We start from the raw sequence: 23,566 nt of genomic DNA on the forward strand, positions 1-23,566 counted from the left end.
GATCTTGGGTTGCAGCCTTAGGGACCTCGAGATTAGTGATCTAGGAGCCTCATTTCTTATTAGCTGTGGTTTTCTTTTGCCTTTTGAGGGGCTCCCCCTCACCTTGGAAGGAGCCTCCGAGGTGGTCACTCTTTTCTTCCCTTTCCTGTGGGCGAGACCCTCGAAATGCATTTCTGCGAGACAAGATAAAGTGATAGCATTAATTGAAGACAAGTAAACGGAAAGTTTGGGGTATAATTTTTCACCTAAGGAATTTACCATAGTCACTAGAAGATGAGGTATCACTAGAAGATGGGGTAGAAGGACCATAATATCCACTAACATCCCTACAACCCGTGATCCTGAATATATCATAGGGATTAATTGGTTCTAAATTCCAGCTCTCATATAAATGACTCACGCTATCCATCATAGTCCCGTAGTGCTTGGCTACTCAATAGTACGATTCAGTACAACTAATTTAGACATGGAATCTGGGATACTAAGTATCAAACCTATGTGTAATGTGATCTACGAGTAGCGGATGCAAAATATAAAAGTTAAAGCAACTATCTCGAAATGTAACTGGAGTGTTACGCTCAACCCTAAGCAGTGTGGGTGACCAACCACATTGATTACCTCGGGATGCTCCTTCTTCAGCTTCCCCAGGGGCAGTATTCTGAAGGTACTGTGCCCAAGCCACGCGATCTTGAGCTTTCTCCTCGTCTGGGATGGGAACCTACTGCCAAGAAGAATAATTGGGATATTTGTAATCATAAGTAAACTCCTTTTTAGTTAGGAGATACATAGACCTTAGGTTGACCTCGTTCAGAAGGAAGTCGCATGACTTAAGGCCATACGAGAGAGTCAGCAAGAGCCTACGTCGTTCACCCATCTCGAGGTAGGGGTAGGTCTTTTCGAGACAGTTGTCGAAAACAAAGTAAACTTGCAGTCAGAAAAACTAGAATAAAAGGCATGGATTAATTTAACAAAGTCTAATGCAAATGATTACTTACAATTATATGGAAGGTGGTTGTGCCGATGGGGGAAATGCCAGTCGTCTAGAAGAAGTCATCCTTGAAAGAAGTTTTATTAGGCAAATCCACGATGATCTTGCGATCGCTTGTGTGAGTCCCAAGATAGTAGAAACCCCCAGTCGCATTCTTCCTCGCTGGAACAGCCTTAACAGAGTAGAGATACTCTATTTCTAGGGGGTGGGGCACTCCCAATTCAGGATTTTATACAGAATCCTCAAACTTGCAAGGATTCTGTAGGAGACGGGATTTAATTGAAACGGGGCAAGCCTGAGGTGGTTTATGAAGTCCTTAAAGTAGTCTCGCAGGGGGATTATAGCTCCAGCCCTGATGTGCTCAAGGCTCCAAGCGCCTATACTAGTCGAGCCACTTGTACTGGACTTGCTAGTGGTTCCCTCAGAGTTTTCACGAGTAAGTCGGACTGGTAGGTAGCAACTGAACTCCCCGACTCGCACCGACCTAACCCAGCAGTCTCGCTTGTATTCAATACCATAAGTCCGCAGTGAATCACCTACATAACCTGCAATGGTTCGCACCTTCAACTATATTAACTCTGCCTCGAAAGTGATGTTGGGGTTCTGGGGAGTCTTTGATTTACGTGGCTTAGGAGACATTATTTCAAAATCCAATTCACCTGGTTCAAAAGCAATTGTGACCTTGGGTAAAAACAGAGGCTCAACTAAAGGAATAGAGGACACACTAGGAGGTTCAGGCCAAGCAGCATCTCGCAAGAAACGGCATTAGCCTTCTGTAATCTCTTGCAAGAAGCGCCTGTGGCGACTAGCAATATCATCTTGGTGGGTTATCACTAAGTTCCCTAATTTTTGCATCATTTATCTCTAATTTGGATTTGGGTTTTGAAGTTTTGGATTCGTACAGGATGGCAAGTTCAGTGGGATACTCTATTTCTAAATCTTTTGGACGATAAACTTCTAAACCAGATTGGGACATTGCTGCAAGAAGAAAGCAATCCCAATTCCTGGAAGGAATTTATTAAACCAGAAGTTGGTAAATTAGAGAACCTCGAAAACCCATGTTCTGTCTAAATCCTAACGATTACCCAAACACAATTCAGCCCTAAAAATTGCTAAAACCAAATGAGATGACAACGATGCTGACCAATAAATTGGTAATTAAACCCAAAAATACAACATAACAAACTTGTAAGAAAATAAGGAGAAAAGTCACGTACTGTTTGAGGTTGGTTTTTGGGATAATGAATAGCTCTACAACCTGTGAATCAACGAACGGTGCGAAGATTCCTCCGAATGCTTGAAGTCGAAAATCAAATTGGATGAAACTCGTAGGAAAAATGCTAATGACAGAGATGGCATGCAAATTTTCGAGCAAATCTGGTAATGGTTTTTTGATGGAAAAGCTTAAAAAGTTCTCAGAGTTTCTAAAACAGCAAAGGTAATGCAAAGATGGTCCCATTTTTCTATTTTATACTCTTGGGTTAATCTCCGTTAGATTAGTGAGATAATTGATCCTACGGGTAGAATTTGAAAAAGAAGTGGAAAAGATGGTCATTAATTGCTGATGTACCTTAAAACCACAAAACCACCGAAATCAGAGGACATGCATTTTTTTTTCAAAAGGGATTATGACAAATATACTCTCTATAATCATTTAAAAAGTACTTTTTATCAAAAAGAACTTTTTAAGGGGCAATTATTATACCCAAAATTCGGCTGGCACTTCAGAGAAGGACATGTACGGATCAACAAATATAATGATAATTATATTAGAAGATATTAAAATGGAATAAATTATTAAATGCAGAGCTGATAGAGTATATTTATAACTTGTTGACTGTAAAGTCTTAAGCGAGATAAGGATATACGAACTATTGTCTCGCGCTTTGACGAGAAACCATTCTACGTCAGAAGTTCAAAGCAAGGCACCGACCTCGCTACGTATGAAGATATGTAAATAGGACATGTTGACTGTTAGAACACTTAGCGTATAATATACATTATACAACCTAAGCATAACAGTTGAATGAACTTGAACAACGAATAACGAGGCATCCATCTCGCTATAGGAAGGCATACTCATGGTACCTTCAGTAATCAGCTCCAAACATCTTTCAAGGAGATTCACTACTCTGTCAAGTCAGCTCTCTTAGATAGAAGCTGACATTCAAATGAAATTGGCTACTAAAGTTCATCTTGTCACTAAGAACTGCGACTGTCAGATGGAGCGTTATGTCTTCAAGCGCAGAAACGACGTGATTTACATTATCAACCTCGGAAAGACATGGGAAAAGCCTCAGCTTGCAGCCAGGGTTATTGTTGCTATGTTCCCAACAAGATGTCCCAGAACGATACGCTTTACAACGTATTTAATACACGTATGCATTGACCCGGTAAAAGCAGACCAATCACAGCTGTGTGATTTTCAAATAATAACCACATTTATTTTACTTAGGGCATAATAAAATCTCATAATTTCAGGGGATTATTGTTGTAAGATATCAATCCGATTTGTAATTAACTGCCCTCTTATGTAACTATAAATAGGTGGATGTTACACTGAAAAGGGATGGAAAATCCTTAAGAGAAAAACCCGAAGAATTGTATCAGAAATATCTAATAAGATAGACTCGTGGACTATGTAGAATTTTAACTGCAAAACAACGTAAAAAAGCTTTGTGTTCTTATTTTTTCTTTACTGTTATTGTTTTTCTGTGCAAATCTATTACGTTTTAGGCTTTAATATAGTTAACGAAAATCTGCATTAACAGTATGATTAATTAATTGAGTTAAAGTATAATTCAAATTTAAATTAAGATTTATATAAAAAATATAGTTATATAAATTTAATTTAAATTAAAATATATACAAAATAAATATTTATCTAATATTTTTTTGATACTTTTAAATTAAATTTAGATATTTAAAATTATTTTTTTTTCAAAAATAATAATAATTAATTTATTAATTTAACGGTGTTAATTTTAATCGTTAACTTAAACGAAAAAAAACGGTTAAATTAACAATTTTTATTAAATAGCTACATTTTATAAAAGACATATATACATAATTGAAATAAAAATAAAACAGACTTAATTTTAAATTCTACAATTAAACAAAAATCTATTTTGTTTTAATATAAAATTCAAAAAACTTATCCATTCCCTAGTATAAAATAAACCAAAATAGAAAAAATATCTGTAATTTTTATTCATATAAATATAGAATTCATAAAATTTTGCAACTGAATACAAATACGATAATCCTTGTAGGTGAGGAGGGCTTACCGATTATATGCTGAAAATGAAAATGCTTAATTTTATTTTTGAAATTTTCTATGCCCAAAACACTACAACGGCAGAAGAAGGCATGGCACAACAAAGATGTCTTTTTACTCTAGGACATCAACTTATTCGACGTGTTGAAAATAATCTGGTAAGTTAGCCTAAAATTCTAAATTTGCCACAATATATGCCGGTCAAATGAGTTTCAATAGAGATAAAATGTGGTTGCAAATGCCACTAATTTGATGTTAAAGCAAGGAGGTATGGCATGGGAGAGACCACATATCAAATTCTTAGGACTCAACTGGAAGTACTTGGGAGAAAAATTGCAAGAAATGGAATTATTTATGAGAGAGATGGAAATAGCCTTCTCATATGGCACCAATTTTTCCGTTGGCATTGTTGATGAAGAGTTCAAACAGTTCTTGGAAAACTTAAAAGCTCAAATATGCCTTAAGCTAGAGCATGCCAAATGCCTTTTGGCTTTCGATGCAGCCACGACTCCTGTGGGAAAGGTAGAAACTTCAGAGAAGTCGATTTGGATGGTCAAAACAACCTCCATTTCTCAAAGATGATCTACCAATTGCACCCGACTTAGGGAACACTCCCAAACTCAAGAATGAAGAATCAAACGAAAGGCTGAATAGTTTCCACGGGGCCTTGAGAAGCTTGATTACAAGCAGCGACAACTTTGTTTTTGCATTAAAGTGCTCATTTTCATTGGGTCAACTATGTGGTTTGGCCTGATTTATAACAAGGAAAATGGATATTGGTAAGGACTAACCATCACAATTAGTATTGTAACAGGATGCCAGGCCACATTAATAGATGCAATGAGATCGATTTATGGAATTCTAAGATTATTTCTGTTCCAAAGATTTCTAGACGTCAAATTCTTAGCTCTATTACCTTGGATTGTCTTCACTAGTTTTTTAATCCACAACAAGAATTATGGCCAAGCCGGAGCATATTCTGTAGCCACTGGGGTATTGTTGTTCTTGGGTAGGAAAGACTATGGCCCCCCAGTTATGTTTGAAATTGCAAGGGTCACAGAGGCGACTATTCGAATAATTTGTCTCATTATAGTTAAGCTTCTCTTCAGTCCTTCAAGAGCAGAAACTCTTGCAAAGCTTGAAATACTGAAGATCATTCAACTATTTGGAAGCTACATTGAAAGAATAGCTAATTTTCCTCAATGGAAAAACACATTGGCTTCTTCAAGAGTGCTGAAAGAAAGGCAACATCAGTTGAAATGCCATGTAGAAAAACTGGAGAAGTTCATTGTAGAACCTAAGATGGTGCCCAATTTTCGGTTTGTGCCCTTTAATGGGGCTACCTATCATAAGCTCTTAGGGTCATTTTCAACATTGGTGAATATTTTACAGTTCGTGATCTATAAGATATAAGATAGAGTTCATCTCAGAAACATCACTAAGACTTGGAGGTGATTTAGAAGACACCCTGAAGAAAAGTTAACAATGATCTAGAGCTTTTCAATAACAGTATTGCCTCTGAACAACCTTGAAGAAATAACTTTAACTATCATTAATACCCACCACAAGTTGAAAAAGAAGTTGCAAAGAAGACAAAAGTTACCAATCCACATTGAGATGGGACAATCTAAATGCGAAGAAAATCCTCATTCAACATTTGGAGGAAGTTGTTGACAAGATTTATAGTAGAGAAGGTACAGAAAAAGTAAATAGACAAATTTGTCTTAGTTTCATTGGTCTTGGCTTTCGCATCCATAGTTTGGCTAAAGAAGCTAAGAATATCGAGAAAGAAGTTAGAAAACACAAATGGGAGCATAAATTTTTAATCTTGTGTAAACTTTCAAGTTAAAATTATGTGCCATTGTATAAAATATGAGTACTACCCACATAGTCACCTAATAAATAAAAGGGTGCTTCACTTGATACTACCTCTATTGTGATAATCTCAAAAAGAAAATCTCTCTTACAAAAAATCAAAGAGTTATGAAATAATTATGCTAACATTTTATTTTCCAATAAAAAACTAACATTTTTTTGATGTAAGATTTTTTTACTCCCTTATGTATTATGTATTGCAGTATATAAATAAAAGAGATTTTTACACCTCATGTCAAAATTGACACCTTTTTTACATTTTTATCCTTACACGGTTTTTTAAACATTTTTAACTTTTACATTTTTCAATTTTACTTTTCAAAAAGTTTAATAATTACAATTTTACCTTTTCCCTTCTTCCTTACACACGTACACGCACGCCACCTCATAAATCCTTTCTTTTTTTTTTTCTTTTGAATTTTTCATTTACCTGATTCTTCCACTCTTCAAACCGAGCTTCCCACGATCACCATTATCAAGCCCTAACCAATTTCTTCTTCCCACGATCACCTTCTCCAAGCCCTCACCCACGTTTTCCTCAACCTACATTGTCATCCTCCTCTATTTTTTCTCTATATAAATGGCAACCACTAGAAGTGGTTCGAAATCACCATCTCCGGCGAAGAAAGTTTCTAAAAAATCGAAGAAGGCTCCAACTGTTACTTCCAAAGTCGAACCTAAGATGGGGTTAAAAAAAATTGCTAAAAATTTAGTGGCTGATGTTCCAGAGACATCGGGCACTAAGAAAAGAGCCCCTCCTGTTAAAGTAGATGCTCCTAAGACTAAGAGAGCAAAAATTTCCAAGTCTGCACGCGATGTAAGTTTCTCTTTGTTGTTTTTAAATTTTTCTTTAGTTTTTTTATGGTTGTTTTATTTCTGGTGTTACATTTGATGATTTAAAGTTTTCCCCATTTTTTGTTCTAGGTTTCCTCAGATTCTGATTTTGAGGATGAAGTGCATGGTGAGGACCAAAAGCCCAAAGTTGAATCAAAGGTAATTTAAATTTGCTTGGTTTCATTTTATTGTGTTAATTTTTACATGAGCTTTTTAGGTCACTGGTTTAGGTGTTTATTAGGATGTTTTTATGTTTTTTGGGTGTTCTTTATGTATTTCTGTCATGTATTGTGGTTGATGTTGTTTTGTTGTTTTTATTCAGTTGTTGTTTGGTTGTTGAAAAATTGCCCAGTTCAATTCGTATTTTGTTACAGTTTTGAATTGCTTTTCCCCATTGGTTGGTTATATGTTTATTGTGAATTTGTTTTCGGTTGTTTTACACACTATTGGTATTGAGAAGCATTTTACTAATTTCAATTGCAACAAGATCTTTCAGTGTTGTTTATTCTTTAGTTTTGTATATGTTTATTGTCTGTTTTTTCTCGGTTGTTTGTCACACTACTATTATCGACTACCATTTTCGAAATTTCATAACAACGAGCTTGTACAGTGTTGTTAATATTTTAGTTGTTTTTTTTTTTAAGTTGTGACAGTGTTGTTACTGTATTTTTTTGAAAGTTGTTTATCTCTTACATTTATCAAACTGTAAGGGTTTCATAAACGTTGTTTTTAGGTTTTTTATTGGCTGTAATTTGGTTACTACATTTTTATATATTCATTGTTATTGTATCTAAGATTTGTTGCTTTTGTATTTCTTTTTTGTTGCAGGTCCATGCTAGGACCTCAGTGAAGGTTGAAGGATTTGACCTACCAAAGAAAAATCCCCCTAAGGTGTCCTTTTTTTAAAAAAAAAAATATTATTTTTATTATTTGTTTTCTGTTTTTTTTTTTAGTTTTTTTTGTTTTTGTCCTAATTTATTTTGTTTATATTGATACAGGAATGGGATTATATTTATGACCAGAAGAATCTATTCATTGCTAAAGCCTTTTCCACTGCTACTTTCCAGGTGATAGAGAACATTAAATCTTGTCTTTCAGATGTACAGCTTGAAATGTTTTCAAAAACCTGTTTTGGTCATTTCCTTTACCTTCCCGATTTTAAAGTTCAACCCCAAGTGTTTCATGGGTTGTTGCTCCGTGAGGTTCAGCAACCTAATGATGCTGAGTTGTGGGTAATGATACGCGGTGTTAGGCTTAGGTTTAGCATTGAGGAATTTGCATTAATTACTGGGTTAGACTGTGAAGGTGACTGTAGTGTGTTAGATTTTAAGCAAGAGGTTAATAGTCTTTGTGAAAGATATTGGCCAACTTCGTCCTCTATCACTAAGGAATCTGTTAGGGAATGTTTTACCACCAAGAGGTGGGGTGATTCTGATGAGGATGCTGTGAAGTTGCGCTTTGTATTTCGTGGAGTGGTTCTTGCTTAGTGGCACTAAGCATAAAAATGTACCCAAGTCTATTTTAGATGTTGTAGATAGTGGGAGGTACAATGAATTTGCTTGGGGCCGGAGTTCTTTTGAATTGACTATTTCCTCATTGAAGGGTAAGCTTGATAGTTGGGTTGAGGGGGTTAGGAAGGCAAGGAGTTCGAGAAAGAGGGCGAGTGTTTTTTACACTTTGATTGGTTGTCCTCATGTTCTTCAAGTTTGGTTCTACGAGTGTTGTAAGTACATGAAAGGTAAGTACTGCCAAAAGGAAAGCTCTCGTATTCCAAGGATCACTCAGTGGACATGCAATAGTCAACCCACTTTCAAAGTTTTGAAGACTACTATCTTTGATGTTTCCAAAGATAAGGTATATCTGTTTGTTGTAATTTGGTTTTTCAGTAGTTGTTTTTGTGTTGTTTTTCATTATTATTAATATTCATAATTGAAATTTTAATTTTTGTGTTTTTTGATCAGCTGCAACTTTCAAATATGAGGCCCACGGCTGGTGAGTTCAAAGCTTTGAAACTGAGCAGTTTCAAGTTCGACACCGACTACAACTCTTACAAGAGTCTTCATCTTCCCGAAGAGCCAACTGTTGCTCAGAGTGACATTTCTGTCAAGCTTGATGCCTTTTCTGAGAAATTTCATGGGTTGGAGGTCAAGATCGATTCGTTGCATACTTCCCAACAGAAGATTTCATCTGATTTGGTTGAGTTGAAAGAGTTTGTGTCTGCACAGTTTGTTTCTTTTGGTGCTCAGATGGCTTCAATGCAGACACAGTTTTCTACTGTTTTTGCCGATTCCTATGCCAAGGTATTTTTGTTTTTCAATAGTTGTTTTTCGGTTTTTTTTAAGTTGTTTTATACTAATTTAATTTGTAATTTCAATATAGGAAAAAGGCAGTGACTCTTCCAATGATGATGATGGAGGTGGTGATGAAGCAGATTTTGATTTAAATGAATGCAAGAAACTGATGAAAATGAAGAAGAGAATGTTATGGGTGATGAGGAAGGGGAGGGTAGTGAAGGTGAAGAGAAGGATGGTCAAGCCGATGAAGATTCTGACTCAAAAGAAAAAAATGATAATGGCAGTGATGATGATGCCACTGATAGTGAGGAGAAGGTAGATAAGTAGACAATGTAACTAGGTTTTAGTTACTTTGTGTGGTTTATTTTGTTGTAAGTCTGTTTTAGGTAGTGCTCTTGTAATTCTATGTTATTGTTATGTCGCTTGTTATGTTTTATTTTTCAGAAATTTGCAACTATTTTCAAACTATTTATTTGTATTTATTATGTTATTTATATGGCTGTGTTTGTAGATTATGTTGTTCGCAATTTATTGTTGGTCTTCTTATTTTACTTGTTGTTTTTATTTTGTTATGTAGTTTTTTTTTAGTTGTTGAAGTCTTTCACAAAACATAACTTCACTTTTTTCCATTTTCTTTTTCCTTTATTTTCTGTATCAAGAATTTCGTTGATTTCAATGACGGCCCTACTCAAATAGATGTTGAGGCTACTGTTCAGTCCGGGGTAAAAGCAGTTGAGCTTATGGTAATGTTGCTTTTGTGTTGTTTTTTGGTTGTGTAAAGGTTGTTATTTTTTAACCATGATCTAATTCATTTTTAATACCATATATAAACAGATGTCTTCAGATGGAATTGGTGGTGATCCTTGTAAACGTATTTCGCTTCGAAAATGTTGAGGTTACGGATCGTCGTCTTGTTTGTTTTGAGGTATATTTTTTTTTTTTGGTTGTATTTTAGTTTGTTCATACTTTTTGTGTTTAACACTGTCTATTTTCTTTCATTTTTGTGGAAAAAATATATTAGATGGGTGCAACAGGTCTCAATGTTGATTCTAACATTGAACTTGAAGATGACCCAATTCCCGTTGAAGAAACTCCTCTTGTTGACAAGAGGAAATCTAAGAAACCCATAGCGCTGACGTCTCCGTTTATGGAGTATGACTCTTCCATTTCTAGTTCTAAAGATGGTTCTGGTTATGGAGTTGTTAAGTATGTGGCTGGGTTGTGTCCTCTCGATGATAAGATTGGTGAAGATGTAGAACATAAAGACGAGATTGATTTTGACTTGTGGCTTGGTGAAGGACGCCGATCGAAGAAAGATCCGTAAGTGTTTATTTTCAGCATTTTTTGTTGTGTTTTTGTATTTTTTGTTTTTTACTTTACTATTTATGTTTCATTTTTTTTTTTAAAATGTTAGGCATGATAAGGAGAAGGTTTACTTGAAGGGTAAGGATAAGATTGTTCCCCCTTTTCGTTTTGGCGTGGAAGATGTTGCAACGAAGATGTGGTTCCACAAGCTTGCATATCCTGGCCAATGTTTGACTAATTCTGTAAGTTAATTTATTTTTTCTTTTGATTTTTTTCAAAAATTTCAGTCTATAGTTTTCTTCATGTTGTTTGTTGGTTGTTTTTTAGTTGTTGAAATATAATTCATTTTCTGATTTTCGAACATTTCTCATTTTTTATTGTTCAGCATCTGGACATCATTTTTTACTATCTACGTAAAAAAGGAAAGTATGCAAAGGAGCCAAAGGTTAAGTTCACAACCACCGATTGCTTATTCTTCAAAACCATTCATGCTCTGTATGAAAAATTTATTGCACAGAAAAAAAATCTTTCTTTGATAAGCACTTGACATGCCATTGCTGATTATATAAGAGGTAGAAAAATGTTATGTGGTTCCCCTTGGCATTTGTGCGATCATGTTTTCTTTATCATCCATATGGAGACTGAATCACATTGGATTCTTGGTCGATTGAATATTGAGGAAAGGCGTGTGTACATGTACAACTCCTTGTCGACTGCTATGAAAGATAGTGCTGCTATCAAAGCTTGTCAGCCATTTGCGGTGTTGTTGCCCCACTTTTTTGCTTTGTTTGATGAGTTCAAAAAGGAAAACAAACCGGTTTGTTTAGACCCTTTCGAAGTTGTTAAGGTTGATGGTTTGCCTCAACAAACCTCGAAGTAAGTTGTTTTTATTTTTTATTTTCAAATGTTTTTAAAATTTGTAATGTTATTTTCCTTTTTTAAGTTTTTCTGCTGTTGTTTTTTGGTTGTTTTGCGGTATTTGTGGTTGTTTCGTTGCATCGTTCGCCGAATACTTTATTGATATGAAACCGATTCCTCCCATATTTGATGTTGAGCAACACCGTGATAGGCTTGCTGTGTTGTTCTATAAGTATGCTCGCATGAAAGAAGTGGAATTTATTGATAGTGAAGATGAGGCTCCTCCAAAGGGTCCAAAGAAGAATTTGTCTTAGTTATCTATTGGTTGTTGTTGGAAATACTACTTTTTTTTTATGTAGCTTTTGTTTTTTCTATTACCAGATTATGTTCATAATCATAGACAAGTTGTTGTTTCTATCATGTTTTTTTCTTAATTGGAATTGGTTTTTAATTTGTTTATATTTATGGATTTTTAATCTTTATATTTACTCTTAGTCATGACAGCATACTATTAACAACCTTATTACAACCATCTGACAAACAACTAAATTGCATTTGTAATCACTTTATGTAGTTTATTTTTCCTTCTTATTAATTTCAACCTTCTTCCACTCATTTAATTATTTAACTATAATATTTGATGTTCTTTTGTATATTAATGATAATAATACCAATTCCCTATTATCAATATCTCTCCACATAAAAAATCACAATAAAAAAATGTATGTAACAACCAATCGTAATATGCAGTATGTGTTTTCTAAATGTTTTAATATAGTTGTTTTTTGGTTGATGTGTAGTTGTTTCCACTTCTATGCTGTAATTCTTCTGCAGGTCTTTTTGTTATGTCCCTTTTGTCCACACTTGCCACACTTGTTTTGTTTCTTTGTTTCCCAAGCCGTCGCCATTCTTCTTTTCCTCGGCCTTCCGTACTTGATTCTCTCCTTTGGAGGCAACACTATGATTTCTTCAAAAAAATCTGAAGTTCCCATTCTCTTACGTTTCCAACCGGGTATCTTTGTTTCTTCATATGTTTGCAGCCATGCTTTTGATGTGTAGTATTGTGCACGTAGTTGTATGTGTTTATGTTCAAGTCCTTCATGACAATCGCATGGTTACATGGCATTTCATCTTTTTGAAATCTATTGCATGTGCACGTCTTCTCCTTCAAGTTTACTATTCTTGTTCGTCTTCATCTATCACCTCAAACAGTTCGGTTTGTGGTTTCACCTGCATGTTTTAAACCAACTTTAAAACAACCAAAAAACTATGCAAACACAACTGTTTTTATTTTACTTTATGCGAACGAGAATCTGAACTTACTGTTAGTCGCAATGACTGTACATAGTTCCCTATGAGTTTTTTCTCAGATGATGGTGTCAGCCTTGTTGTGCATTTTTGTGCCTCCTTTCTATTATTGTATGTCCATTCTTGCATTTGTGCCCTCAAGCACTCCATTAATGTTGTCACTGGTGTTTCCCTTGCTGCTAAATTTGCTGAGTTCAGTGCCTCAGCTATGTTTGATGTCATGGTAGAGTACCTACAATTTGGACAGTTTCTGTCATAGTTCTACTTTTGGAAAAAAAACTCAAACGCAACGCAAAAACAACGCAAATACAACGCTATAAATAGGTGAACATATCATTAATTTTATCCTTCTTATTAGTTTTCACCTGTTGTTTTCTGAATGATACCTTGACCATTTTTCATGGCCAATTTTCTCCAGGTACGGTCTTATGCGCTTATCCAAGTTGTCTAGCTCCCTCATATGGAATTCAAACTCCATTTCTGTGTAAGCTTTTGCAGCTGCAAAGAATGGCACTCTGAAATGCTTTGCATTTTTCTTGAATTTTGTTTTGAGGTTCGACAAGAGGTGGAAGATGCAGTAGCCATGTGTTATTTCAGGGAACACTTTCCTAGTTGCTTTGATGATGCTTTCATGTCTGTCTGATATTAGGCATTGACATTCTCGAACCCCGAATGCTTCTCTTATTTTTTTTAAGAACCACTCCCACGATTTATCGTTCTCAGAATCAACTATCCAGTATGCTAGTGGAAAAATTTTAGATTCTGCATCTTGTGTGTTGGCAGTGAGCAACGTGCCTCCATACGCGGCCTTTAGGAATGTACCGTCTACCACGATGATTGGTTTGCAGTTTGGCCAACCTTTTATAGCAGCATTCAATGCAACAAATGCATATTTGAAACTGTCATCATCATCTTTCTCTATGTCTATTAATGTTCCTGAATTTTAATCAAACAGGATTTTGTCAAACAACATGTACTCAACGAAATAACAACGCAAAAACAACTGTTTTTTCACAAATATTTTCAAAGTAAAATTTTTAAATTTTTTTTTACCTGGATTTGTTTTACGTAGCATGTACAGTATCTTGGCAAGAGATTGTACGACTCTTTAGCATTTCCATGTAGCCGGGTTTGTGCTCGCTCTTTACTACGCAATGCTTTCATGTAATTCATCTTTATTCCGTATTTGTCTTTCATTTCGTCTTTATGTACGCAGGGGCTGCACTTTGTTTTCGTGTTCAAGAATTTTGGTTTTACAAAGTCTGCTATCAACTTTGATGTAGCTTGTCGTTGATCTCCAAATCTTATTGTAATCGCACATGTGTGTTCTTCTTCGTAGCTCCTTATTATGAATGTTTCTGTGTTTCCATTTTTTGTAGCCTTTAAACTCCATTTGCAGTTTGTGTCCAAACACACTATGTTGTATTCTTTTGTGCAAGATTTCACTACTTTGTATTGAAATGTCTTCTTGATTGCAAAGTAGCATAGTGTACTTATCAATGTTTCTTTGTCCTTGTAAATTTGCCCCTTCTCTATTGTTTCATGTCGTTTGTCATTGATGATCATCATTTCGTGTTGTCCACTTCCTCTTCTTCTTCTGGTTGTTTTCTAGTTCTTTGTACCATTTCTGCGGCCACAAGCTTTGCATAGTCGGTGAAGTCGAAATCTTCATCTACCGCCGTAGTTTTTTCTCCGTTGTTGTCCGGTTGTTGTATGGTTGATTCGATGACACTTTATTCTTGTTTCTAGGAAAAATGCATCAACTTCACCGTATCCCATCGTCTGTATGAGATAGTTGTTGCTTGGAAGTTGTTGCCGTGTTGTTTCCGTGTTGCCGCAAGTCTTCCCGTGTCGCGTTGTTCTCATACGATTCCATGATCATATTGTTCCACACCATTGTTTGGTTAGGTGGTGCCGTGTTACTGGTTTTGTTCACACACAATGGGTACCTTGTGAAATCAACCTCCTTCGTTAATAGCTTTATGTAGAACAACAGACTTTTGTCATCCTTGATTTGTAGTGGTTGGCCTCCTTCCTTCAGTTGATATTTCAGTTGTAGTTGTGTTGATTCATGGTTGCATTGGAGTTCTTCCATCATTATTCTCATTAGTTCCTCAAAAGTGCACTTGGTCGAAATTAATTCTCCACTTGATTCATAATCAACATAGTTTCTGTTGTCATCCCAATGCCCATTGCTCTGCACCAATATTTGTAATGGTTCCGTTTCCTGAAATAATGTAAATTATTTACTTGGTTCAGTTTTTGTAGTTGCAAACAACTATTTTAATCTGTCAAAACAACCAATAAACAACTCTTTCCAACAATAACTTATGCATCTAACACTTTCATCTGACCGACTATTTATATAGCTTAAATCAACTATCAAACAACTATTTCAAAACTGATCACTAATTAATAACAGTAGATTCATATTTTCCAGTTTGTAGATCCCAAACAACTATTATTCCACTGTAAAACAACTTGTAAACAACAGTTTCAGAATAAAACACTGTAGCAACTATTTATATGCCTTAATGTTTATTTTCATGCAAACCGTTGTTGTTTTTTTCTCAGATTCATCAATATTTCATTATTATTTCAATTTAATCCGGTTTTCATCAATTAATATCAAATTTCTATTCATCTACACTAAAAAATTTTTTCACGTTCATTAAAAAATTTGTTTACCTTCAATTCTCCTTCTGATTCAATCATGGGTGAGTTTCTTTGATTTCCAGCTCTCCTTCTACTCGGTTCTTCTCCTCTGATCGCGATTTCTTTGTTCAATGATTGTTGTTTTTGAGTTTTTTTTGTACATCAATGGAGGTTTGCTGGTTTTTTTTTTTCCTTTTCGTTTTTGATTTTGGATTTTCGGGATTCAGCTGGTTTCCTAGGAGTTCTACATTTTCAATTGAATTTGATTTTGCTGGTTTTTGGAAGAAAAATGGTTGAGATTGGGTTGTTGGGGTTGGACGGCTGGGTCACGAAGAAGGATCGGCTGGTCACGAAGAAGATGGAGTTTCCCTTTCCGTTTTCTCAGCCGGCATTTTTGTAATTAACAACTTTTTAATTTCCATTTTTGTTTATTTCCTTTTTTAGGGTCATAAATGTAAATTTATTACATTTTAAGTTTATAATAGAAAAAATCTCTAAATAAAATACTGATCAATAAATAATATATATAAAATATTAAAGTAAAAGAATAAAAATTAAAATCTCAACCCATAGTATTCATAAAAAAGAGAGGAGCTCAGAGTCTACACAAGAAAAAAAATATAACATAGCCGATAAGACTTAGTTGGTTTCATACTTTGGGTCAGCTGCAACATAATGATATACAATTACTAGAGAAAAAATGAAGATGTCCAAAAAATTGGCAATGAAACTAAGGTTTTGATCGTCAATCATCTAAAACTGAAACACTAACAAACACTTATTATATTAATGTATAAATCAAAAGAATTGGCCTAGGAATAATACCATATATGGATTCTTTTTACTTAAAAATTTAAATACAATAATGGAATATACTTAAGACTTAAGAGATGGGAAAACGAAGTCTACAGACAATCTTGCGGTTGTATCGTCACTGGAAATTACAACTTTTCAACTATTCTCTTCCTTCTTTCTTTGTGCACAAAATCTTTTCTAAGCTCGAATTCTTGTTTATACATTTAAATATTTAGCTTGTTTCTATTTCTGATGTCCCAATGATTTTAAGCTCTAATTTTTAATAATTTTCATAAAGATTTGATATGCTCTGGTTCTCAATTTTAGTTGCATTTAAAGTCATAAGTTGTTTTCAGTACTTGAACTTTTTGAAGACCACTTATAGTTTTTTTTTTTTTTTTTTTTTTGAAAGAACCTCAGTTCGGGATAGATTAACTCCAAAGGATGATGGGATTTACAGGGGGAAATCCCTCCCCTTTACAGTTCAAAGAGCTGCTACGAGAGTGACGCGACTCATTAGCAAGCTTGTCCACATTGGATATGAAACATCTCTTAACAAACAGGAAATTACAAACAGTAAAAGAAGATAATAAACTTAAAACCGAGGAAAAAGTAGCAAACAAGTGCCAATCAGGACACTTCTTCTGATTCAGTGCCTGAACCAGGATCTTGGAATATGAGACGATGGAAACTTCCTTCTCATGTTGATTGACTGCCCATATCATAGCATACCTTATAGTTGTTTAATACATTATACATTGTATATGAGTAGTTGTAATATTTCATGGTTCGTACTGTATATCTTTCCAACCATTTTGGCCTCTCTATAAGAGATACAGGATTTCAATATGTTTGGATTGAACACACGAATGTTAGAGTGGCACCTATTGGATTCTGCGTTCTTAGGATACACCTTTTGCAAGTGTCTATGTTGGAATCCTACATCGGAAAAACCCTGTGCCAGGCAGAGTGGAAACCATTGCCAAGTTATAAACCACCAACCAACAGTACTACAAATTACATTTTTGGTGTCAGTTTTAAACTGATACTTATACTTATAGTATCGGTTCATAGAACTGATACCTATTCCACAGTAACAAAAAGTCAGAGTTTAGGTGCCAGTAACTGAGACAATCAGTTTTAGTATCGTTTTAAAACTGACACTTAAAGTATTTTCCTATCGTCTCAGTTTATAACTGAGACTAATTAGTATAAATATCGATTTTAATCTGACACGATTTTTTTTTTTAGAAGTTTTAATAATGCAATTGAATTTTATTTTGTTCATTTTATATTTTATTTAGCATCATCATAATTTATCATAATTTATTCTCATATTACCCAATTTTAGAAACCATAAAACTCATTATAGTCCCATTAACATTTTAAAAAATCTCAACATTTTAAAAATTTTAAAACTCATAATTTATTCTCGTATTACCCAATAATCCATTACAATTTTCACAACAATCATATCAGTTAAATAAACCCACGCAGAAGCTCTGGTGACTGACAGCGGCGGAGCCACCACCTCATGGTGGTTTTTAGGGTATTCGAGCTATTGGTTTTAAAGCTCACGACAAGTGGAGAAATAGTATGGAAGTCATTTTTCTTGAAGGGGTCCGGAGTTTCTCAAATCTAAGCGGAGACATCTCGGCTCCGGCGAGTTATTGTTGGGTTTTGTGCCCTAAATAAAACCCTTTACAATCTAATTAGTTATCAATATAAGAAATTTGAAGTGATTTATGAATTTTACATGCTAATGGTTTAATATGTTTATTACATTTACACACAAAATCAGTGAAGTCCAGATCATATGTTTATTCACAATTACAGTATCGTCAACACAGTGGAATGTGATTGTGATCATATGAATCAAAAGACTAAGTCCCTGTTTCATAAGTGTTTTGGATTTACACTGATGTGATAATCAGCGATGATGTGTACTTACACTTGGAGTAAGTGTTATGTTTTTTCCAGGACATTGGTAAAGTATACTAGTTTTGAATGTATGGAGTATACATTGGACTGGACCGATATTGCAACTTAACTAAGATATTATAAACTTACCGTCATATCTTTCCAAGTCAATATCAGTAGTTGATCTTAAGATTAAAAGAATCTAAATCCTGATATGCTTAGGCTCAACTCAAGAGTGCTATTCATGTTCTTTGATTTATTAGTTAAGCCTACTTTTGGGTCAGGGTGATACGTATATTTTGGGAACATGATAGTATGATTGAGTGGGAGTTATGAACATAAATATAGAATCTATAGCTTCTACTGATGTATAGAAGTCAAGTGATGATTCCCTTCGAGCTTAGCTAAATAGAAGTAAATGGATGAGCTCTTGTTTAAGTGACTAATTCTTAGATCACTAAACATCATTTACAGGTAGCTAAGTGTTTTAAGGGGAAAAATACGTTGAGGGGTGAGAACGGTAAAATTAACCCATCTCGATGTAAATCATCTATATAGAGGATCTTTGATCACAATAAGATTATAACAATGGTTAAATGAGATAGCATATCTATATCGTGGAACATATAATATGCTCTATATAAGTCTGAGAGTGCAATTCTAAGTTCTAAGAGTGGATTCAACGAAGAATTAATAAGTAGGAATTTACCTTGTAAATTCGGTTCACTTATTGGAAGCTCAGCATATAGATCCATGGTCCCCATTCTAGTTGAGACTATACTGCTTGTAAGACTCAATAATTGATTTGTGATTAATCAATTATAATTCTAAAGTTAGACTATGTCTAATTTGTGAATTTTCACTAAGTAGGGGTGAAATTGTAAAGAAAAGAGATTCTAGGTTTATTTATTAATTAATAGAATTTATATGTCTAATTAATAATTAAATTAAATGACAATATTATTTAATAATCTATTTTAGTTATTAAATAATTAGTTTTGGCATTTAAAAGGTTAGAATTGAAAAATTGGCGTTTTTGAGAAAATAGAAATAAAAATTGTGAAAACTGCAAAATCCAAGTAAGGCCCATTAACACCTATGGCCGGCCACTTGGATAGATTTTTTCAATTGACATTTTCATTATTTTAATGCCAAATAATTACTAACCTAAACTTAGTAGTTGCCTATAAATAGAAAGTGATGGCTCAGTCAAATCATAAGTTTTCAATAACCTTTTTCTGTTAGAAAATTATTTTTCAGAAAACTAAGCCTTCCCTCTCTCTTCTATAGCCGAACCTACCCTCTCTCTTTTCCTCTTCATAAATTTCGAAACCCTCAGTGATAGAGTAGTGCCCACACACAGCAAGTGGTACCTCAATCATAGATTGGAAGACTGTGAAGGATCACACACAAGGAGAAGGACATTCGGGCTCAGATCTTGATAATACTCTGCGACAGAAAGGATACAAGGGTTAGAGATCTGAGTGGAAGGAGACAGTATTCCGCTGCAACCAATGTAAGGTTTTCTTAACTTTATATGTGTTTATTCATCGTTTTCGAAAGTTCATATTTAGAGTATTAAACAACATACTTGTGAGTAGATCTAAGATACTAGTAAAATAAATTCCAACAGTTATTCCATAATGAAGAAGGGTGAGGGAAGCTCGAGGACGTCGGGACTTGAGGGTTTTGGGGCTCGCGGAGTTCAGTCGTTGCCGTCGTATACCCCTACACTTAACGACGGCGCCTCTGTGTACTCCAAGAAGAGACAAGAACGGAGAGAGAGAAGAGGACAATGAGAAAGAGAAAGAGGTTTACGAGTTCTCGGGCTCATGGAATTCTGGTGATGGAGTGGCTCGTCGGGATGGCTGAGAAGAACCACCTGGTTCTATGTTCTCCCTTCTCCGGCGCCGCGTGAGGATTGAGCAAGAGAGAGAGGGTATTAGAGAGAGAGAGAGTGTGAGAAGAGAAGACTTTATGTTAGGGTTTTTAGTTTAGGGTATATTATTCTTTTTATACCCTTTTTTTTTTTAATTACTGAAACTTTTGTTATTTATTTATATTTTTGTCATACCCTTAAGTCTGGATTTATAATCGAGACTAAAGATTATTTTTTATGTATTTTTTTATTAAATATAAATTTATTTTATTAAACAAAAAAATATACATATTTTTTTGTTGTACCCTTAAAATTTGAAACTTTTTTTATGTATTTTTTTTTATTAAATACAAATTTATTTTATTAAACAAAAAAAAAAATACATATTTCTTTTTTTTTTGTTATACCCTTTAAGTGTCGATTTATAACCGAGACCAAAGGATCTTTTAGTTCGGTTATGAACCAACAATTATACTCAATCTGTATATTTATTGTTTTTTTTAATTTTTTTTGTCTCGGTTATACTTTTAGTGTCGGTCTGCTAACTGACACTTAACTGACACTTAAAGTTATTATAGTTGTCAGTTGTAAACCTAGACCAAAGAGTTGCGGTGGTTTTTAGTGTCAGTTTTTCAAAAAAAACGTCCCTCAAACCGACACCAAAAGTCTATTTTGTAGTAGTGCAATTCCCCCCACTTAGTGGATGTGGGATCATAAATATAGAATCCCCTTAGATATGGGACGTTCATGACTCACTTCTAAAAGACTAGCTTAAGAGAGAAGAGTGCGCAAAAAAAATTTAAACCACCAAACCATACAACACTTAGTAGATGCGGGATCAAAACAACCTCTCTGGCAAAGGTTATTAATTTATTTTATTTTGTGAAAGGCAATTCTATTTAGTAGCAAACAATTACATAGGAACATTTAATGAGATGATTAGTAACAAAAGGAAGGCCCATATTCCACAAGATAGACGCTTTTAATATCTAAAGCCATCTTAGCTAAACTATGAAGAAAAGGTTATCATCTATTAGCTCCAAACAAAACTACAGAATACCCAAACTACAACAACTAACTAGATTATCATCAAGAAAGCTATCAATATCACGAATTTCTCTATCTTTTTTATTTAGCAATGTGACAACATTCAAACAATCTGGATCAGTAATGATGTTACTCAAGCTAGCTTTAGCAACCAACTTGAAACCACACTCCTCTAAAGTTCAGCAGCAATCAGAGCATAAGAGCATCTAAGGAACCTCAAGCTGCACAAACAACTTGACCAAGATGATTACGAGTTAGCACTCTTGAACTATAGTAGCACGTCATATTAATCTTGAATTTATTCTCGGATGGAGGACTCCATTGTTGCACACTCTATTTTTATATATTCAAACACCCCTTTTTTCCTCCCAAAAAAGATAGTAGCCCCAAATAACGCCAATGGTAGTCCACTAGTTTAACTCCCTGTATTCTTAGAGATTAAGGAAACTAGTGCTTAAGAATAAAAAATAAAGCTATATTACTTGGCTAGGTTTATATTCTATAGATAATAGTATGAAATAATTGCATTGAGAAAAAAAAAATCTACAAACAAGTATGTGTTATAAAATAATATAAAATATATAAGAAGAAAAGAAGAAGAAGATGAAGAGAGAAAGAGAAATTAAATGGAAATTTTTCTGTTGTTTATTTCAATAGGGTGAACTCTATTTATACAAAAATATGACTAAAAGAATGAGAAACTAAATCAATGTAGTAAAGGAAAATACAACCAATCATTAATGGTTATAATTAATGTGGTGATTTGGACATCCATAAATAATATTTCATAATACTCCCCCTTGGATATCCATAAAAACTGTCTTATTACAAACCTTGCTGAAAAACTTGGTGAAAAGAAAAAGAGTGTAGTGTAAACTAACTCCACCTCATTTAGGCATTCGTTGAGATCTTTTAATCAACGAATTCTAATCTTGTGAACCACCTTCTCAAATGTTGATATTGGTAATGACTTTATGAATAAGTCTGTAAGATTGACACTTGATTGAATTTGATCAACACCAATATGCAATATCTTAAAATGTATTAAAAATAATTTGGTGAATGTATTTTAATTCTATCACCTTCAATGTACCCTCCTCTTAGTTGAGCGATGTAAGCAATATTTTTTGGGGATTATTTTACTAGGATCTAGATTTACTACGATGTATGTTGTTTAACATCCTAAATATGAATTTCTAAAATAATGAAATTTAAACACATATAAAGTTCAAGAAACCTTACATTAGTTGCAGCGGAATTAAATAACTCCTTCTACTCAGATTTCTAACTCTTGTATCCTTTCTGTAGCAGAGCATCATCAAGATCTGAGCCCGATTCTCCTTCAGTTGATTGGATTCTTCATAGTCTTACACACTATGATTGAGTACCAACTTGCTATGTGTGGGCATGTACTCTATCACTATAAGGGTTCAAAAATTGAATATATATATATATATATATATAGAGAGAGAGAGAGAGAGAGAGAGAGAGAGAGAGAGAGAGTGATTCAAAATTAGAGAGAGAAATAGAAGGCTCAAATTTGACTGAAAGCTAGTGAATCCTTAAGCTGTCAATTTTGAGTCCATCACAATCCATTTATAGGAATCCTTCTAGGTTTAGGTTTGAATTATTTGGCAATAAAAAATTGATAAATAAATGATAAAAATAAGCATACGCGGCCGACCATAGGATGTGGGCCCACCACTTGCAACTTCGCTATTTTTTAACTATTTATCCTATTCTTTCACAAATGCCACATTTTCCAATTCTACCACTTAAATGCCAAAACTATTTATTTAATAATTAAAATAACTATCAAATAAAATTGTCATTTAATATATTTATTAATTAGACTTAATAAAGTCTCTTAATTAACAAATAAAACTTAGAATCTCTTTTCTTCACAATTAAGCCCTAGTTTAGTGAAAATTCATAAATAAGACATAGTCTAATTTTAGAATTATAATTGATTAATAAAAATCAATTAACTGAGTCTTACAAGCAGTATTGTCTCAACTAGTATGGGGACCACGGCCCTATATAACCGAGCTTCCAATAAGCAGATCTAGAATTTACCAAGTAAATACCCTAACTTATGAATTCCTCCTTGCACAACCATAGATTTGGAATTGCACTCTCAATTATGTTGAACGCTCTATATGTTTCACGATATAGATACGCTATGAAAATTTAACTAAATGGTAGGCTTTAACTAACTACTCTAAGAGCATAAATAACACTCTTGAGATCGAATCTAACCATGTCAGGATTAAGATCTTTTGATCTCAGATCAACCAGTGATATTGACTTAGAAAGATACAACGACAAAATTATAATATCTTTACCAAGATCAATATCGGTTCCCATTCATTGTATAATCCATACATTCGATACTAGCATACTTTGCCAATGTTCTGGAAAGAACATAACACTTATCCAAGGTGTAAGTAAGCTTTATCGCTGACTATCACATCAGTATAATCCATTGCAATGATGAATCATGAGAATTTATCTTTTAAAGCATATAATCA

At 34.2% G+C, this 23,566-nt stretch overlaps 6 protein-coding genes across 6 annotated transcripts; 4 read left to right on the forward strand and 2 right to left on the reverse strand.

Annotated features, from left to right (window-relative positions):
- The first annotated feature begins 4,279 nt into the window (after positions 1-4,279).
- Positions 4,280-5,678, forward strand: LOC133029012 (uncharacterized). The gene has a single exon (XM_061118558.1). It carries the CDS (start codon positions 5,106-5,108, stop codon positions 5,676-5,678), a length of 573 nt encoding a protein of 190 aa, XP_060974541.1. The 5' UTR covers positions 4,280-5,105.
- On the forward strand, positions 5,671-9,275 carry LOC115696537 (uncharacterized). Its single transcript, XM_061101867.1, has 4 exons — positions 5,671-6,957; positions 7,065-7,133; positions 7,803-7,865; positions 7,973-9,275. Exons 1-4 carry the CDS (start codon positions 6,721-6,723, stop codon positions 8,459-8,461), a joined length of 858 nt encoding a protein of 285 aa, XP_060957850.1. The 5' UTR covers positions 5,671-6,720; the 3' UTR covers positions 8,462-9,275.
- A 146-nt stretch (positions 9,276-9,421) lies between these two features.
- On the forward strand, positions 9,422-10,162 carry LOC133039653 (uncharacterized). Its single transcript, XM_061118559.1, has 3 exons — positions 9,422-9,583; positions 9,928-10,011; positions 10,103-10,162. The coding sequence occupies exons 1-3, from the start codon at positions 9,422-9,424 to the stop codon at positions 10,160-10,162; spliced, it is 306 nt and encodes a 101-aa protein (XP_060974542.1).
- A 9-nt stretch (positions 10,163-10,171) lies between these two features.
- LOC133029339 (uncharacterized) lies at positions 10,172-11,102 on the forward strand. The gene is made up of 2 exons (XM_061101868.1): positions 10,172-10,588; positions 10,683-11,102. The coding sequence occupies exons 1-2, from the start codon at positions 10,290-10,292 to the stop codon at positions 10,822-10,824; spliced, it is 441 nt and encodes a 146-aa protein (XP_060957851.1). The 5' UTR covers positions 10,172-10,289; the 3' UTR covers positions 10,825-11,102.
- Positions 11,103-12,607: 1,505 nt separating this feature from the next.
- Positions 12,608-14,308, reverse strand: LOC133039654 (uncharacterized). The gene is made up of 4 exons (XM_061118560.1): positions 13,819-14,308; positions 13,126-13,663; positions 12,755-12,971; positions 12,608-12,661 (listed from the first exon to the last, which is right to left on the reverse strand). Exons 1-4 carry the CDS (start codon positions 14,306-14,308, stop codon positions 12,608-12,610), a joined length of 1,299 nt encoding a protein of 432 aa, XP_060974543.1.
- Positions 14,309-14,600: 292 nt separating this feature from the next.
- Positions 14,601-16,262, reverse strand: LOC115697180 (dolichyl-diphosphooligosaccharide--protein glycosyltransferase subunit 4A-like). The gene is made up of 2 exons (XM_061101659.1): positions 15,428-16,262; positions 14,601-14,966 (listed from the first exon to the last, which is right to left on the reverse strand). The coding sequence occupies exon 1, from the start codon at positions 16,145-16,147 to the stop codon at positions 16,034-16,036; it is 114 nt and encodes a 37-aa protein (XP_060957642.1). The 5' UTR covers positions 16,148-16,262; the 3' UTR covers positions 14,601-14,966; positions 15,428-16,033.
- Between the last annotated feature and the right edge of the window lie 7,304 nt (positions 16,263-23,566).

The sequence above is a fragment of the Cannabis sativa genome, chromosome 7 (assembly GCF_029168945.1).
Source record: "Cannabis sativa cultivar Pink pepper isolate KNU-18-1 chromosome 7, ASM2916894v1, whole genome shotgun sequence".
Lineage (NCBI taxonomy): Eukaryota > Viridiplantae > Streptophyta > Magnoliopsida > Rosales > Cannabaceae > Cannabis > Cannabis sativa.

Bases quoted from the DNA above. Each gene is read 5' to 3' on its own strand.
- LOC133029339 (XM_061101868.1), top strand. From the start codon at position 10,290: ATGGGTGCAACAGGTCTCAATGTTGATTCTAACATTGAACTTGAAGAT. The intron at 10,589-10,682 runs GTAAGTGTTTAT...TTAAAATGTTAG, and splicing joins CGCCGATCGAAGAAAGATCC to GCATGATAAGGAGAAGGTTT.
- LOC133039653 (XM_061118559.1), top strand. From the start codon at position 9,422: ATGCAAGAAACTGATGAAAATGAAGAAGAGAATGTTATGGGTGATGAG. The intron at 9,584-9,927 runs GTAGATAAGTAG...TTCTGTATCAAG, and splicing joins CCACTGATAGTGAGGAGAAG to AATTTCGTTGATTTCAATGA. The intron at 10,012-10,102 runs GTAATGTTGCTT...ATATATAAACAG, and splicing joins TAAAAGCAGTTGAGCTTATG to ATGTCTTCAGATGGAATTGG.
- LOC115696537 (XM_061101867.1), top strand. From the start codon at position 6,721: ATGGCAACCACTAGAAGTGGTTCGAAATCACCATCTCCGGCGAAGAAA. The intron at 6,958-7,064 runs GTAAGTTTCTCT...TTTTTGTTCTAG, and splicing joins TTTCCAAGTCTGCACGCGAT to GTTTCCTCAGATTCTGATTT. The intron at 7,866-7,972 runs GTGTCCTTTTTT...ATATTGATACAG, and splicing joins CAAAGAAAAATCCCCCTAAG to GAATGGGATTATATTTATGA.
- LOC115697180 (XM_061101659.1), bottom strand. From the start codon at position 16,147: ATGATTGACGATCAAAACCTTAGTTTCATTGCCAATTTTTTGGACATC.
- LOC133029012 (XM_061118558.1), top strand. From the start codon at position 5,106: ATGAGATCGATTTATGGAATTCTAAGATTATTTCTGTTCCAAAGATTT.
- LOC133039654 (XM_061118560.1), bottom strand. From the start codon at position 14,308: ATGATGATCATCAATGACAAACGACATGAAACAATAGAGAAGGGGCAA. The intron at 13,664-13,818 runs GTACATGCTACG...GAACATTAATAG, and splicing joins CAATCTCTTGCCAAGATACT to ACATAGAGAAAGATGATGAT. The intron at 12,662-12,754 runs GTAAGTTCAGAT...TAAAACATGCAG, and splicing joins TACAGTCATTGCGACTAACA to GTGAAACCACAAACCGAACT.